The sequence below is a fragment of the Neoarius graeffei genome, chromosome 1 (genome assembly GCF_027579695.1).
Source record: "Neoarius graeffei isolate fNeoGra1 chromosome 1, fNeoGra1.pri, whole genome shotgun sequence".
Lineage (NCBI taxonomy): Eukaryota > Metazoa > Chordata > Actinopteri > Siluriformes > Ariidae > Neoarius > Neoarius graeffei.
Window position 1 is genome coordinate 49731373 of NC_083569.1, and position 14335 is coordinate 49745707.

A 14335-nucleotide genomic window follows, 5' to 3' on the forward strand; every position below is an offset into this window, starting at 1 on the left:
TCGACTCTTTTTGGAGTCGACTCTCTGTTTACAATGTCTGGAATAAGAGTGTCGGCTCTCTGTTCACAATGTCTGGAATTGGTGTATCGATTCTTATCGGAGTCGACTCTCTGTTCCTAATGTCTGGAATCGGAGTATCGACTCTTTTTGAAGCTGACTTTCTGTTCCCAATGCAAGGAATCGGAGTGTCGACTCTCTGTTCACAATGCCTGGAATCGGAGTGTTGACTCCTGGCCACACTGACATGCGCACCAGTGTCAGTGCAAGGACAGAGAGAGTGAAAACGGAAACGGAGTGGTGTATTTTGGCGGAGAGCTGCTATAATCGTCCGGAATGCGCTGCGGTTCGCTCCGGTAGTTGAGTCGGTTTGTGAGTGCAGGCTCGCTGTCCGTTCCGGTGTGTGATGGCGTTCATCAGGAAAAAGGAGCGCTGTAAAGAGAGGTATCTCACTCTGCACCTCCATCCGCCTGTATTTAGGCTCACACAGCAACTCGAGCTCTCTGCACCACATGTCTACAGAGTCTTCTCTCTCTTTATTCAGTAAAGTCACATGTTTGATCCGTGTCACGACCGAAATGACAGATGATAGTTTTGAGGTTGTTGCCGGAAGTTGCCTGGCTAAAGCAGTCACATGACATGAACTCCTGCTTATTAATCCTCATGTCATAACTCTTGCTCAACCTCATTTGAAATATTCTTTTGTTCGAAGTTACAGCAATGTTCTTAATTAATAATCCTGTCTCATTTCACTTCTGTTCAGTGAGTTTTATTGGCGTGATGACTATATATTTACAACATTGCCAATGCCAAAACTTCACTAGAATGATCAGAACTTGTAGCCATGAAGGATAAGATGGAAAAATGAAAAGGTGTTCTCTCTCTCTTTCTCAGGTTTTCACTGCTGTTATTAGACCTGGAGGAATATTATTTTGAACAGCACACTGCATATAGGGTGGCTGCACTCCCAAACAGGTGAGAAACTTGGACAGACGTTTGACCATATACTGATACGAGAACACAGCGTACCCTGTTACCCAGTTAAGGAAAGCTGAGATGATATAATTTATTTGAACAGTAGCCTGGAAAAAGTCGTCATGGTCAGATTTTATTATATAGTTATATCTGAAAAGGCAGCACGGTGGTGTAGTGGTTAGCGCTGTCGCCTCACAGCAAGAAGATCTTGGGTTCGAGCCCCGTGGCCGGTGAGGGCCTTTCTGTGCGGAGTTTGCATGTTCTCCCCGTGTCCGCGTGGGTTTCCTCCGGGTGCTCCGGTTTCCCCCACAGTCCAAAGACATGCAGGTTAGGTTAACTGGTGACTCTAAATTGAGCGTAGGTGTGAATGTGAGTGTGAATGGTTGTCTGTGTCTATGTGTCAGCCCTGTGATGACCTGGCGACTTGTCCAGGGTGTACCCCGCCTTTCGCCCGTAGTCAGCTGGGATAGGCTCCAGCTTGCCTGCGTCCCTGTAGAACAGGATAAAGCGGCTGCAGATAATGAGATGAGATGAGTAGCCTGGAAAAAGTCTTCATGGTTAGATTTTATTAGATAGTTCTGAAAAGGCGGCACGGTGGTGTAGTGGTTAGCGCTGTCGCCTCACAGCAAGAAGATCTTGGGTTCGAGCCCCGTGGCCGGCGAGGGCCTTTCTGTGTGGAGTTTGCATGTTCTCCCCGTGTCTGCGTGGGTTTCCTCCAGGTGCTCCGGTTTCCAAAGACATGCAGGTTGACCGTAGGTGTGAATGGTTGGTTGGCTCTGCGATGATCTGGCGACTTGTCCAGCCCATAGTCAGCTGGGATAGGCTCCAGCTCGCCTGCTACCTTGTAGAACAGGATAAGCGGCTATGGATGAATGGATGGGTACTTCTGAAAAGGTGGCATGGTGGTGTAGTGGTTAGCACTGTTGCCTCACAGCAAGAAGGTCCGGGTTCGAGCCCCGTGGCCAACAAGGGCCTTTCTGTGTGGAGTTTGCATGTTCTCCCCGTGTCCGCGTGGGTTTCCTCCGGGTGCTCCGGTTTCCCCCACAGTCCAAAGACATGCAGGTTAGGTTAACTGGTGACTCTAAATTGACCGTAAGTGTTGAATGGTTGTTTGTGTCAGCCCTGTAATAATCTGTCGACTTGTCCAGCCCGTAGTCAGCTGGGATAGGCTCCAGCTCGCCTGTGACCCTGTAGAACAGGATAAGCAGCTACAGATAATGGATGGATAGTTCTGAAAACTACAAGCCTTCCTCTTGAACTAAAAGTGGTGGTGATTTGCACATACAGTGGGGACCAAAAGTCTGAGACTACATTGAGAATCTGAGATTTATTTTCATATAAAACTGAAAATAAACACCATGAGTATTTAGATGATCAAAATTCTACACCGTTTTGAGTGCCAGGATGAATTCAGCCTGATGTTGTCGTGGCTGACAAATTTCCAGCTTCAGGCCTGAATATGAACATTGGGAACGACAAATGGGCTTTGTAGTGTGATGTAATCAAACAACAGCGATGTGGTGTCCCCTGACAGAAAGTGTAGCATGTCAGAATTTTTGCAGGGGTTTTTTTTTTTTTGCATTGTCATGACTGACAATTTCTTGACTCTCTTCCTCGACAACATGCAAGGACATGAACGATGATTGGTTGAGGTCAAACTTGTAGCATTTCCAATTTCCTGACTGAGACCTGGCAAGTGTTTATGGTTCTATGATTGCCTAATATGACACGGTGCTCATTGTGAAAGAGACAAATACAGTGGTGCTTGAAAGTTTGTGAACCCTTTAGAATTTTCAATATTTCTGCATAAATATGACCTAAAACATCATCAGATTTTCACACAAGTCCTAAAAATAGATAAAGAGAACCCAGTTAAACAAATGAGACAAAAATATTATACTTGCTCATTTATTTATTTATTGAGGAAAATGATCCAATATTACATATCTGTGAGTGGCAAAAGTATGTGACCCTCTAGGATTAGCAGTTAATTTGAAGGTGAAATTAGAGTCAGATGTTTTTAATCAATGGGATGACAATCAGGAGTGAGTGGGCACCCTGTTTTATTTAAAGAACAGGGATCTATCAAAGTCTGATCTTCACAACACACGTTTGTGGAAGTGTATCATGGCACGAACAAAGGAGATTTCTGAGGACCTCAGAAAAAGCGTTGTTGATGCTCATCAGGCTGGAAAAGGTTACAAAACCATCTCTAGAGTTTGGACTCCATCAATCCACAGTCAGACAGATTGTGTACAAATGGAGGAAATTCAAGACCATTGTTACCCTCCCCAGGAGTGGTCGACCAACAGAGATCACTCCAAGAGCAAGGCGTGTAATAGTTGGCGAGGTCACAAAGGACCCCAGGGTAACTTCTAAGCAACTGAAGGCCTCTCTCACATTGGCTAATGTTAATGTTCATGAGTCCACCATCAGGAGAACACTGAACAACAATGGTGTGCATGGCAGGGTTGCAAGGAGAAAGCCACTGCTTTCCAAAAAGAACATTGCTGCTCGTCTGCAGTTTGCTAAAGATCATGTGGACAAGCCAGAAGGCTACTGGAAAAATGTTTTGTGGACAGATGAGACCAAAATTGAACTTTTTGGTCTAAATGAGAAGCGTTATGTTTGGAGAAAGGAAAGCACTGCATTCCAGCATAAGAACCTTATCCCAGCTGTGAAACATGGTGGTGGTAGTATCATGGTTTGGGCCTGTTTTGCTGCATCTGGGCCAGGACGGCTTGCCATCATTGATGGAACAATGAATTCTGAATTATACCAGCGAATTCTAAAGGAAAATGTCAGGACATCTGTCCATGAACTGAATCTCAAGAGAAGGTGGGTCATGCAGCAAGACAACGACCCTAAGCACACAAGTCGTTCGACCAAAGAATGGTTAAAGACGAATAAAGTTAATGTTTTGGAATGGCCAAGTCAAAGTCCTGACCTTAATCCAATCAAAATATTGTGGAAGGACCTGAAGCCAGCAGTTCATGTGAGGAAACCCACCAACATCCCAGAGTTGAAGCTGTTCTGTACGGAGGAATGGGCTAAAATTCCTCCAAGCCGGTGTGCAGGACTGATCAACAGTTACGGCAAACGTTTAGTTGCAGTTATTGCTGCACAAGGGGGTCACACCAGATACTGAAAGCAAAGGTTCACATACTTTTGCCACTCACAGATATGTAATATTGGGTCATTTTCCTCAATAAATAAATGACCAAGTATAATATTTTGGTCTCATTTGTTTAACTGGGTTCTCTTTATCTACTTTTAGGACTTGTGTGAAAATCTGATGATGTTTTAGGTCATATTTATGCAGAAATATAGAAAATTCTAAAGGGTTCACAAACTTTCAAGCACCACTGTATAGTGTAGTCTGATCCCGGTACATATCACTATTTAAAGTTGTTTGTTCCAAATTTGTGATCTTGACCGTGTATCTTCTTACAAATGTCAGATTGAAGCACGTGTTCAGACAACACTGTGATGGATTTGATCTAAGATGGACTGTTGGGGGCGTCGTGGCTCAGGTGGATAAGGCGGCATACCATAAATCCGGGGACCCGGGTTCGATTCCGACCCAAGGTCATTTCCCGATCCCTCCCCGTCACTCTCTCCCGCTCATTTCCTGCCTCTACACTGTCCTATCCAACAAAGGTGAAAAAGCCCAAAAAATCTTAAAAAAAAAAAAAATAGACTGTCGGGTAGAGCCCTGCATTCCCGCGGGAGTCTCGCGGGACCCGATGCAAAGCAGTGCGGCGCGGGACAAATTTTGAAAGCTCATTGTGGGCGCAGGCGGGAGGGGGAGTGCACAATGCGGGTGCGTAAAAGTTTAGATGGTTGACAAAATACGGATTACGTAAATATAATAAAAAAGGATACAAAATACGGAATGGTTTCGGATTTTGACACGGATGCATCATGGATACTTGTCATGTATGGATTGATCAAAGATGTTTCAGTATATTATGGACTGGTTACGGATGCTGTATCACGTGGTTAATTTTACGGACGTTGCTACGAGTCTACGGAACAATGATATGGACGTCACAAAGACTGTCTCCACAGTGACGTTATCTGCCGATGGTAGTTACGTGATGGAGGTAGAAGCACCAGATGAAGTTGAGCCATTACTCAATCAGCAGATGAGTCTTTTGATAAGAGATGTGAAACATCTAATAATCTACAGAGAACACAATGCTGAAATGACACTTTTGCCAAAAGGGGGTGAAGTTTACGATTTTCACCGAAAGACTGCTGTAGAAAGTAGGGATTGGATAGCAGATAGTCACAGGTGAATTAATTTTAGTGATGACATTTCAGATATATCATCTACTTTCGTACGATTTTTTTTTTGTTTTTCTATCTGTGTTCTTCTTGTCTTTATTTCTTCTCTTTCGTTCTATTTTTCAGTTTTTCTTGTGCAGGGACCTATAAGTTAAAATCTAACTCTGGAGAGTTAAAGAAGTATCTCCATATCAGAACAAATGGGACGAAAAGGGTAACGGACAAGCATTTTTGAAAAGAAGTTTACGTCCCGTTGTCGCCAAACTTTAAGAACATCGCAGAGTTATGCTGCTTTTCCACTACCAACGCGGCTGAGTTGGGCTGAGCCATGCCGTGCTGAGTTGGGCTGAGTCGAGCTGAGCGGGGCTGTTGGAGTTGCATTTCGACTACAACCGCGCTGAACCGTGCTGGCTGGAAGTGGGTGGACACATTGGGTGGAGTTAGCGAAAGTGGGTGGACGTCACGTGATGTCGTTAGGCGGCGCAAACAGTGACATCAGTGACCTTTTAAGCGGTAGTCTCACGACTCGGATAGTAAACAATAAACATGGAGGACATGGAGTCGTTAGTGTTGCTGGTCTTGGTGCTGTGGCTTGTTGTCACCGACAACGCCAACAGATACTGGCAAGAGCGTATAGATGAGGCGAGGCGCATAAGGCTTCAGAAATTCTCGTAATTCGTAATTCTTCTTCTTCCGGGTTTACGGTGTTTACAGATCCCAGCGTGCTCGCGGGGCGTGTGTGGGCGTGTGAGGACACTCCTCCTCACCAATCAGTGCACAGGGGAGTGTCTCCTCACGCCCCTAGCCCCACTCGGCACGGTTTGGCTCGCTTCAGCCCCACTCCAAAACCGTGCGAGTTTTGGGTGCTGAGTAGGGCTGAAGCGAGCCGAGTCGTGCTGCTCTGAGGTAGTCGAAACGCGAGCCGTGTCGGGCTGAAGTGAGCTGAAAAAGGGTAGTGGAAAAGGGCCATTACATTCCATCGGTGATGAATCTATATCTAAACCGAAGGCACACGGAAATTGCATAAAGCAAACAAAAATATCCATAAGACCAAAGCCTTCTGTCATTAACAAGATTTGAGGAGACGGTAAAAAGCAACATGGACCGAAGTACCCATAAATTACACAAAGAGTCCGTAGCCACAGAAAAGAAGGCGGAAATCATGGACATACCATGGAATGTCTGTCAAACCCATTACCTCAAAGAGAAAAACAAAACAGGAGAAAGACTGACTAAAGATGCTGTCCGGAAAATGGTGTTCTATCTAATCAAAGTGAAGGCTTTAACTGGCTCATGAAAGATTTGAACAATTGGAAAGAAGAACCTATAGATTCTGTTATCATTTAGATTTCTGCAGCAGTATTACTTAGGAGAACTCAGATGAGGAAAGGCAGGTCTTGGAAACTTCACATTTAAAAAGTCACCTTTGTCATCTTCAACTTCCTCTGGAGCAATACAGACAGGTCACGGATTCCGTGCAGAGTTATCAGGCAGCTGTCGAGTCCATAAAGTCATCTGACTTTTGCTTCACGGACGATGTTTCTGAATCTACGGAATATTCAAATTTGTTGAAATTAGCAAAATCTGAAGAAATCATCTCAGGAGACCGAATATCTTTTGTCCCCCAAAATGGGTTGTTTGGTTATATTAGGATCCACCAGACAATTATACACCGTCCAATTACTTCCAAAAGAAGAACGTTCCTGTTTAATTTCAAACGATTGTTGCAGTGTTGTGGTCGAGTCACTAAACTTCAAGTCCAAGTCCAGTCTCGAGTCCCCAGTGTTCAAGTCAAAGTCAGTAAAAAAATTTCGAGTCGAGTCTGAGAACAAGACTCCAACCGCACCATTTGACGGTGGTTGTTTTAGCGCCGTTAACATTAATTTATTCCTGAACATGACGTATGAATAGGTGAATGTGATTTCTCTTTATCAAGGAGTGTGAAGTATTCTGCCAGAGATGTTTGGGAGACGGATGTAAGTGCAGAAGGTGTGTTTATTAATACAAGTGAAGACATAAACAACCCAGAACGGCAGGCAAAATCATAAGACAGTGAAACAGGTAATAGGTCGAGCGAGGCACAAACAGGCTATCGTAGACTCGGCAGAATCAAAGACGAGAAACAGGAAATCAGGGATCAGGAACCCAAACAAGGAAATAAGGCTTGGTAATGTGCCAGCAATGCAACTCAATACTTCGCAAAGTAAGTGTGTTTTTATATAGGCGTGCTGATTGCACCTTACTCCTGTGCAGGTGCGAGTCGTTTATGGTGCGTGCAAGAGTCCACTTTGAGCGCACCCGAGAGTCCATCTGATGCACGCGCCAAGGTGTGCAGGTGTGATACTCTTAGGCTACGTTCACACTGCAGGCTGAAGTGACTCAAATCCGATCTTTTCGCCCATATGTGACCTGTATCCGATCTTTTATTGACAATATGAACGACACAGATCCGATTTTTTCAAATCCGACCCAGGCCGTTTGGATATGTGGTCCTAATTCCGATTCCTATCCACTCTTTTCATATGTGACTTCAGTCTGAACCGCCAGGTCGCATTCATCCGACTTACACGTCATCAACAAGCCACAAACGTCACTATTCTGCGCTGAAGTAGGCGGCGGGTCTCTCAAAAAAAGTTACAACAACATGGCGCATAATCACGGGCGCAGATAGAGGGTGGGACGAGTCATATTTAAATTCACCTCGTTCGGTCCCCCCCACTTATAGGGAGGAAAAAACGTCTATGCTGTCTTTCTTTGCATAAGGCAAACCTCACGGAAAAATCAAAAGACTAATTACCATTCGGTTTATTGAGGTGCACAGCAGTGTATACATAGTTGCAACAACTCACATAAAACAAAACAAAGACTGATATTCGGTTGGTTGAGCTGCGCAGACTGCACAGGTTGCGAGCTCGAGCTTGGTTGCTATGGTTACTAACAACAAGTTTGACAGGCATATCGGGGTTGGGGTTGGTTTGCTGGCAGCTTTGTCCCCCCCAGTTTTTTGTCCCTCCCAGTTCAAAAAACGTATCTGCGCCCCTGCGCATGACATCAATGCGAGGGACGCTTCGGGCTGTGAAGGTTCTGAATCTTCTCAATGGAAGGACGCAGAGGTTAGGGAGCTGATTTCAATTTGGGGGGATACAGCTATTCAAGCTAGATTGGATGGGTCATACCGCAACCGGGCGGTTTTACTTCCGTAAACACTGGCCATGCTCACTGCGTGTGACGTCGTCGTATCCTGCAATGCGCATGCGGAACACTTTTAGGTCGCTTTTCGTTCATACTGAGGATCACATACAAGTCGCATATATTTGTTAATGTGAACGACCTCACAAAAAAAATCGGATTTCACAAAAAAATCGGAATTGAGCATTAAGCCTTGCAGTGTGAACGTAATGTTAGGCTACGTTCACACTGCAGGCTGAAGTGACTCAAATCCGATCTTTTCGCCCATATGTGACCTGTATCCGATCTTTTATTGACAATATGAACGACACAGAACCGATTTTTTCAAATCCGACCCAGGCCGTTTGGATATGTGGTCCTAATTCCGATTCCTATCCACTCTTTTCATATGCGACTTCAGTCTGAACTGCCAGGTCGCATTCATCCGACTTACACGTCATCAACAAGCCACAAACGTCACTATTCTGCGCTGAAGTAGGCGGCGGGTCTCTCAAAAAAAGTTACAACAACATGGCGCATAATCACGGGCGCAGATAGAGGGTGGGACTCGTCCCACCCAGATTTAAATTCACCTCGTTCGGTCCCCCCCACTTATAGGGAGGAAAAAACGTCTATGCTGTCTTTCTTTGCATAAGGCAAACCTCACGGAAAAATCAAAAGACTAATTACCATTCGGTTTATTGAGGTGCACAGCAGTGTATACATAGTTGCAACAACTCACATAAAACAAAACAAAGACTGATATTCGGTTGGTTGAGCTGCGCAGACTGCACAGGTTGCGAGCTCGAGCTTGGTTGCTATGGTAACCCACAACAAGTTTGACAGGCATATCGGGGTTGGGGTTGGTTTGCTGGCAGCTTTGTCCCCCCCAGTTCAAAAAATGTATCTGCGCCCCTGCGCATGACATCAATGCGAGGGACGCTTCGGGCTGTGAAGGTTCTGAATCTTCTCAATGGAAGGACGCAGAGGTTAGGGAGCTGATTTCCATTTGGGGGGATGCAGCTATTCAAGCTAGATTGGATGGGTCATACCGCAACCGGGCGGTTTTACTTCCGTAAACACTGGCCATGCTCACTGCGTGTGACGTCGTCGTATCCTGCAATGCGCATGCGGAACACTTTTAGGTCGCTTTTCGTTCATACTGAGGATCACATACAAGTCGCATATATTTGTTAATGTGAACGACCTCACAAAAAAAATCGGATTTCACAAAAAAATCGGAATTGAGCATTAAGCCTTGCAGTGTGAACGTAGCGTTAGACGAAATTAGTACAAAATTAACGTAGATATAAATATCTTGGGCCAAATTATTATGGCATGTTACAAAAAATAAAGAAAAAATCCAAGTCTTCGTCTCCAATTTACGAGTCCTAATGCAGTTAATGCACGAGGCTGAGTCATCAGCGCTTGAGTCCAAGTCGAGTCATAAGTCGGACTCGAGTACTACAAGCCTGGACTGGTGTCACATTTTGTCCATGAAAATGTCTTTATGGAGGGATGTTCAAGTGTCCATGCCATCAGAGTCCATGAATCGTATTGTATTATGGAAAAATGCTCAAGGAAAGAAAAAGCCAGGAAAACAACCAAGACCAGGTGACGTTGAGTATGAATACCTTGAAGGCAGCGAGGTTAAGAAGGTTAAATTAGATCTCCTTGAAGGTGAAACAACAAAAGTTGGAAATGGGAACAAAGAATGAGGATGAAGCAAATGTTTCCATGAGTGACGTACGTCAAAGTGTTTATGCTGTTGGAATAGAACTCACAGACGACTCTTACGGAAGGATCGATGGTACACTTGAATCATCTAGCCAGCCATTTTCAGCCATAGATGTGGCCCATTCCATTTTAAAAAGGCAGTTTTTCTCCTTGTCGGTGGTTTCCAACCTTGTGTCTATGCCGAGACACCATATTTCAAGCCGGTTGTTGACACTTTTGTACAGATTGTAAACACACACCCTCTGACTGGTGGCCAACACTGGATAATGATCACAACTATGAATGTTAATGTTTCCTCAGAAAACATTAAGTTGTATGACAGTGCTTTGACAAATTCCATCTCTTCTTCGGGTCAAATGAGTATTGCCAACATTAATGCATTCTCTGGAATCCGAAATAATTTTACGTTTCATGAACTCAGATGTACAATCAAATGCCAATGACTGTGGCGTGTACGCAATAGCAAATACTGTAGAAGTTTTTCTTTCGTGGATTGCCAGAGACAATACATTATGACGACCAAGCTATGAGACCACATCTGAGAAGGTTCATCGATAGGAGTTTTCACGATTTCCGTCTAGTGAATGCAAACGAGATGAAGTTGCAGAATTTACTGCACATGTAGGATGCCAGAATATGGATTTATGTTTAATGATACAAAATGCAGGAAACGTTTCCATCCAAGATGCTAGAATTGTAAACTCTATATAAAACAAATGAAGTGTTTGGATGGCCGATGTTCGTAATAAAAATATCTTGCCTGCATTTATATGTTTAATTTACTATTGATATTTCATGGAAAATACCACATATCCGTGAACAAAAGATCCTTAGTTTGTATAATAATCTTTTATTTTCCGTGAATCTGTGTTCCATGACTCGTCCGTATTTTGTAGACGGCGAAGAGTTTATTTCTATTTGGTTCTGATAAACTACGGATCACAAAGCTAATCCTCTTTCCAGGTCAGTTAAAAAGTTTTCCAACATTTTAAAAGCTATGCAGCCATTGTTTTCACTAAATGCTTTATTTACCCAGCGACACCTGTGGCACCATTTTATGCAGTGTTGTGAAAAGTGATGACCAAACGAGTCCTGAATAAACGATGAACGGGTAATGATTGTGTTACCAACAGCTGGGAAATACCCAAGGATACCTGCTACTGCTAATCCTTTTAAACTGTTTGAACCAATGAATGTAAAAAACCATGGATGGCGTGGCTCCATATCCTTCCGTTATAAGAAATGATGAAACAATGGTAAGTTAGATCAGGTTGCCTGACAAACTCGACTACACACTCAGCTACTCCATATAATGAACCGGCAGAGTGCGGTACTGGGGCGGCAAGGTGGTGTAGTGGTTAGCGCTGTCGCCTCACGGCAAGAAGGTCCGGGTTCGAGCCCAGTGGCCGGCGAGGGCCTTTCTGTGTGGAGTTTGCATGTTCTCCCCGTGTCCGCGTGGGTTTCCTCCGGGTGCTCCGGTTTCCCCCACAGTCCAAAGACATGCAGGTTAGGTTAACTGGTGACTCTAAATTGACTGTAGGTGTGAATGTGAGTGTGAATGGTTGTCTGTGTCTATGTGTCAGCCCTGTGATGACCTGGCGACTTGTCCAGGGTGTACCCCGCCTTTCGCCCGTAGTCAGCTGGGATAGGCTCCAGCTTGCCTGCGACCCTGTAGAACAGGATAAAGCGGCTAGAGATAATGAGATGAGATGAGTGCAGTACTGGTGCTACAGCTGGTCTCATCCAACCAAGACTGTCAATCACTTTATACGTGTATCCACACTTTTTTACGATATATAGTAGAATAACATTTAAAAAGTGTGCAAATATCAGCATAATCAAAACTGTTTGAATTTGACACTGTAGACGGAAAGACAGTTCAAATGAGAAACATGACCTGAGAAACAAGCTGTTTTATCATTGAAACACATGGGGATGGGCAGAGCTACAGATTATACTGCAGCCAGCCGGCAGGGATGCTAGACCAATGCTGTGTCCGAAATCACTCACTCGTTCACGCCTCCCTACTCACTATATAGGGAATTACTATATAGAGGACTATATGGTGAGCTCATTGGTAAAATGAAAAAACACTTTCGGACACTACTCTACCATGCCATTATTTACATCATTACTGTAACACAATTAAAACGTGCCAGATCAGTTGGTTGGTGGGTTTTCAAAATAATAAATACAGTGCCTTGCAAAAGTGTTCATCCCCCTTGGTGTTTGTCCTGTTCTGTCGCATTACAAGCTGGAATTAAAATGGATTTTTGGAGGGTTAGCACCATTTGAGTTACACAACATGCATACAACTTTTAAAGCTGAGAATTGTTGTTTTATTGTGACACAAACAAGATAAAAAAACAGAAATCTAGCGTGTGCATAGGTATTCATCCCCCCCCCCCCCCCCCAAAGTCAGTACTTTATAGAGCCACCTTTTGCTGCAATTACAGCTGCAAGTCTCTTGGGGTATGTCTCTATTAGCTTAGCACATCTAGCCACTGGGATTTTTGTCCATTCCTCAAGGCAAAACTGCTCCAACTCCTTCAAGTTAGATGGGTTGCACTGATGTACAGCAATCTTCAAGTTAGGCCACAGATTCTCAATTGGATTGAGGTCTGGGCTTTGATTAGGCCATTCCAAGACATTTAAATGTTTCCCTTTAAACCACTCCAGTGTCACTTTAGCAGTATGTTTAGGGTCATTGTCCTGCTGGAATGTGAACCTTCGTCCCAGTCTCAAACCTCTGGCTGACTCAAACAAGTTTTCCTCCAGAATTGCCCTGTATTTAGTGGCATCCAGCTTTCCTTCAGTCCTGACCAGCTTTCTTGTCCCTGCAGATGAAAAACATCCCCACAGCATGATGCTGCCACCATCATGCTTCACTGTAGGAATGGTGTTCTCAGGGTGTTGGGTTTGTGTCACACATGGCATTTCCCATGATGGCCAAAAAGATACATTTTAGTCTCATTTGACCAAAGAATCTTCTTCCATGTGTTTGGGGAGTCTGCCACACGCTGTTGGGCAAACTCCAAACGTGTTTTCTTAGGCAATTACTTTTTTCTGGCCACTCTTCTATAAAGCCCCGCTCTGTGGAGTGTACGGCTTAAAGGTCCCATGGCATGAAATTTTCACTTTCTGAGGTTTTTTAACATTAAAATGAGTTCCTCTGACCTTCTTAAGTCACCCCAGTGGCTAGAAATTTCATAATGTGTAAACCAAACTATGCCCAACATTTGAGAATGGCGCGTCAAAACGGCGCGTTGATAAGCTCTTCCCTTGCCAATGTCAGCAAGGGAGATGATCCCCACGCCCCCCCCTCTGGATTCCCACCCACTGTATGGATTGCCCCGCCCAGTTGTAGTGAGGAGACCATAGAGGACACAACAACACCTAAGCGAGCGAAACATGGAAGTTGCGCTGTACATGGATGTGACAACACAGAAAGGAGTCTGTTTTTACTGCCGACGGGAGAGCCCCTGAAGACGCAGTGGCTTAATTTTATTTACTTCAATAATACGCCGTCGAGTCCACCTAAGACGGTGTATGTTTGTCGGAAGCATTTTCCTGATGAATGTTTCCACAACTTGGGACAGTACCGGGCAGGGTTTGCACATCAACTGTCACTGAAGCCTGGGTCCGTGCCAAGCATCCCTGCCGCATCAGCCACAAACAGCAAACAAGTAAGTGTATAACTGGTCGTTTTGCCGTGTTTTAAAATCAGTGCCACGTTAGCCTTGCAATGGCTACATTAGCTGTGCAGCTAACTGCTTCCTGCAGTTAGCCAGGTACTCTGCGCTACAAAACCAAAAAGCATGCAGCATGCTCTGTTAAACTGAGTTTAGTCTGGAAATTGACTGTAACTTATGAGCTTATGTTTTGCTGTGTTTTAAAATCGGTGCGTTAGCCTTGCAATGGCTACATTAGCTGTGCAGCTAACCGCTTCCTGCAGTTAGCCAGGTACTCTGCGCTACAAAACCAAAAAGCATGCAGCATGCTCTGTTATAATAGCCAATCAAAACAGTTTTTACAATGACACCCACATTCTTTTTTTTAAGTCACTCGTTCATTTTATTTGTTTTTGTTCAGTAAAAACCCAAACATTTGTTGAATTTATTTTATTTCCTCGCGTCGCACCTTAATGACGTCAGCGCGCGGTATTTTT

The 14335-nt window shown here is 44.3% G+C and overlaps 1 protein-coding gene across 2 annotated transcripts in view; it reads left to right on the plus strand.

Annotated features, from left to right (window-relative positions):
- The first annotated feature begins 208 nt into the window (after positions 1-208).
- The window catches only part of nsmaf (neutral sphingomyelinase (N-SMase) activation associated factor), an 82781-nt gene continuing 68654 nt past the window's right edge, over positions 209-14335 (plus strand). For both annotated transcript variants that reach the window (XM_060933381.1, XM_060933389.1), the window contains exons 1-2: positions 209-441; positions 892-972. In XM_060933381.1, the coding sequence (XP_060789364.1) occupies positions 404-441; positions 892-972 (119 nt within the window). In that variant the 5' untranslated portion in view covers positions 209-403. The remainder of the gene's footprint in view (positions 442-891; positions 973-14335) is intronic.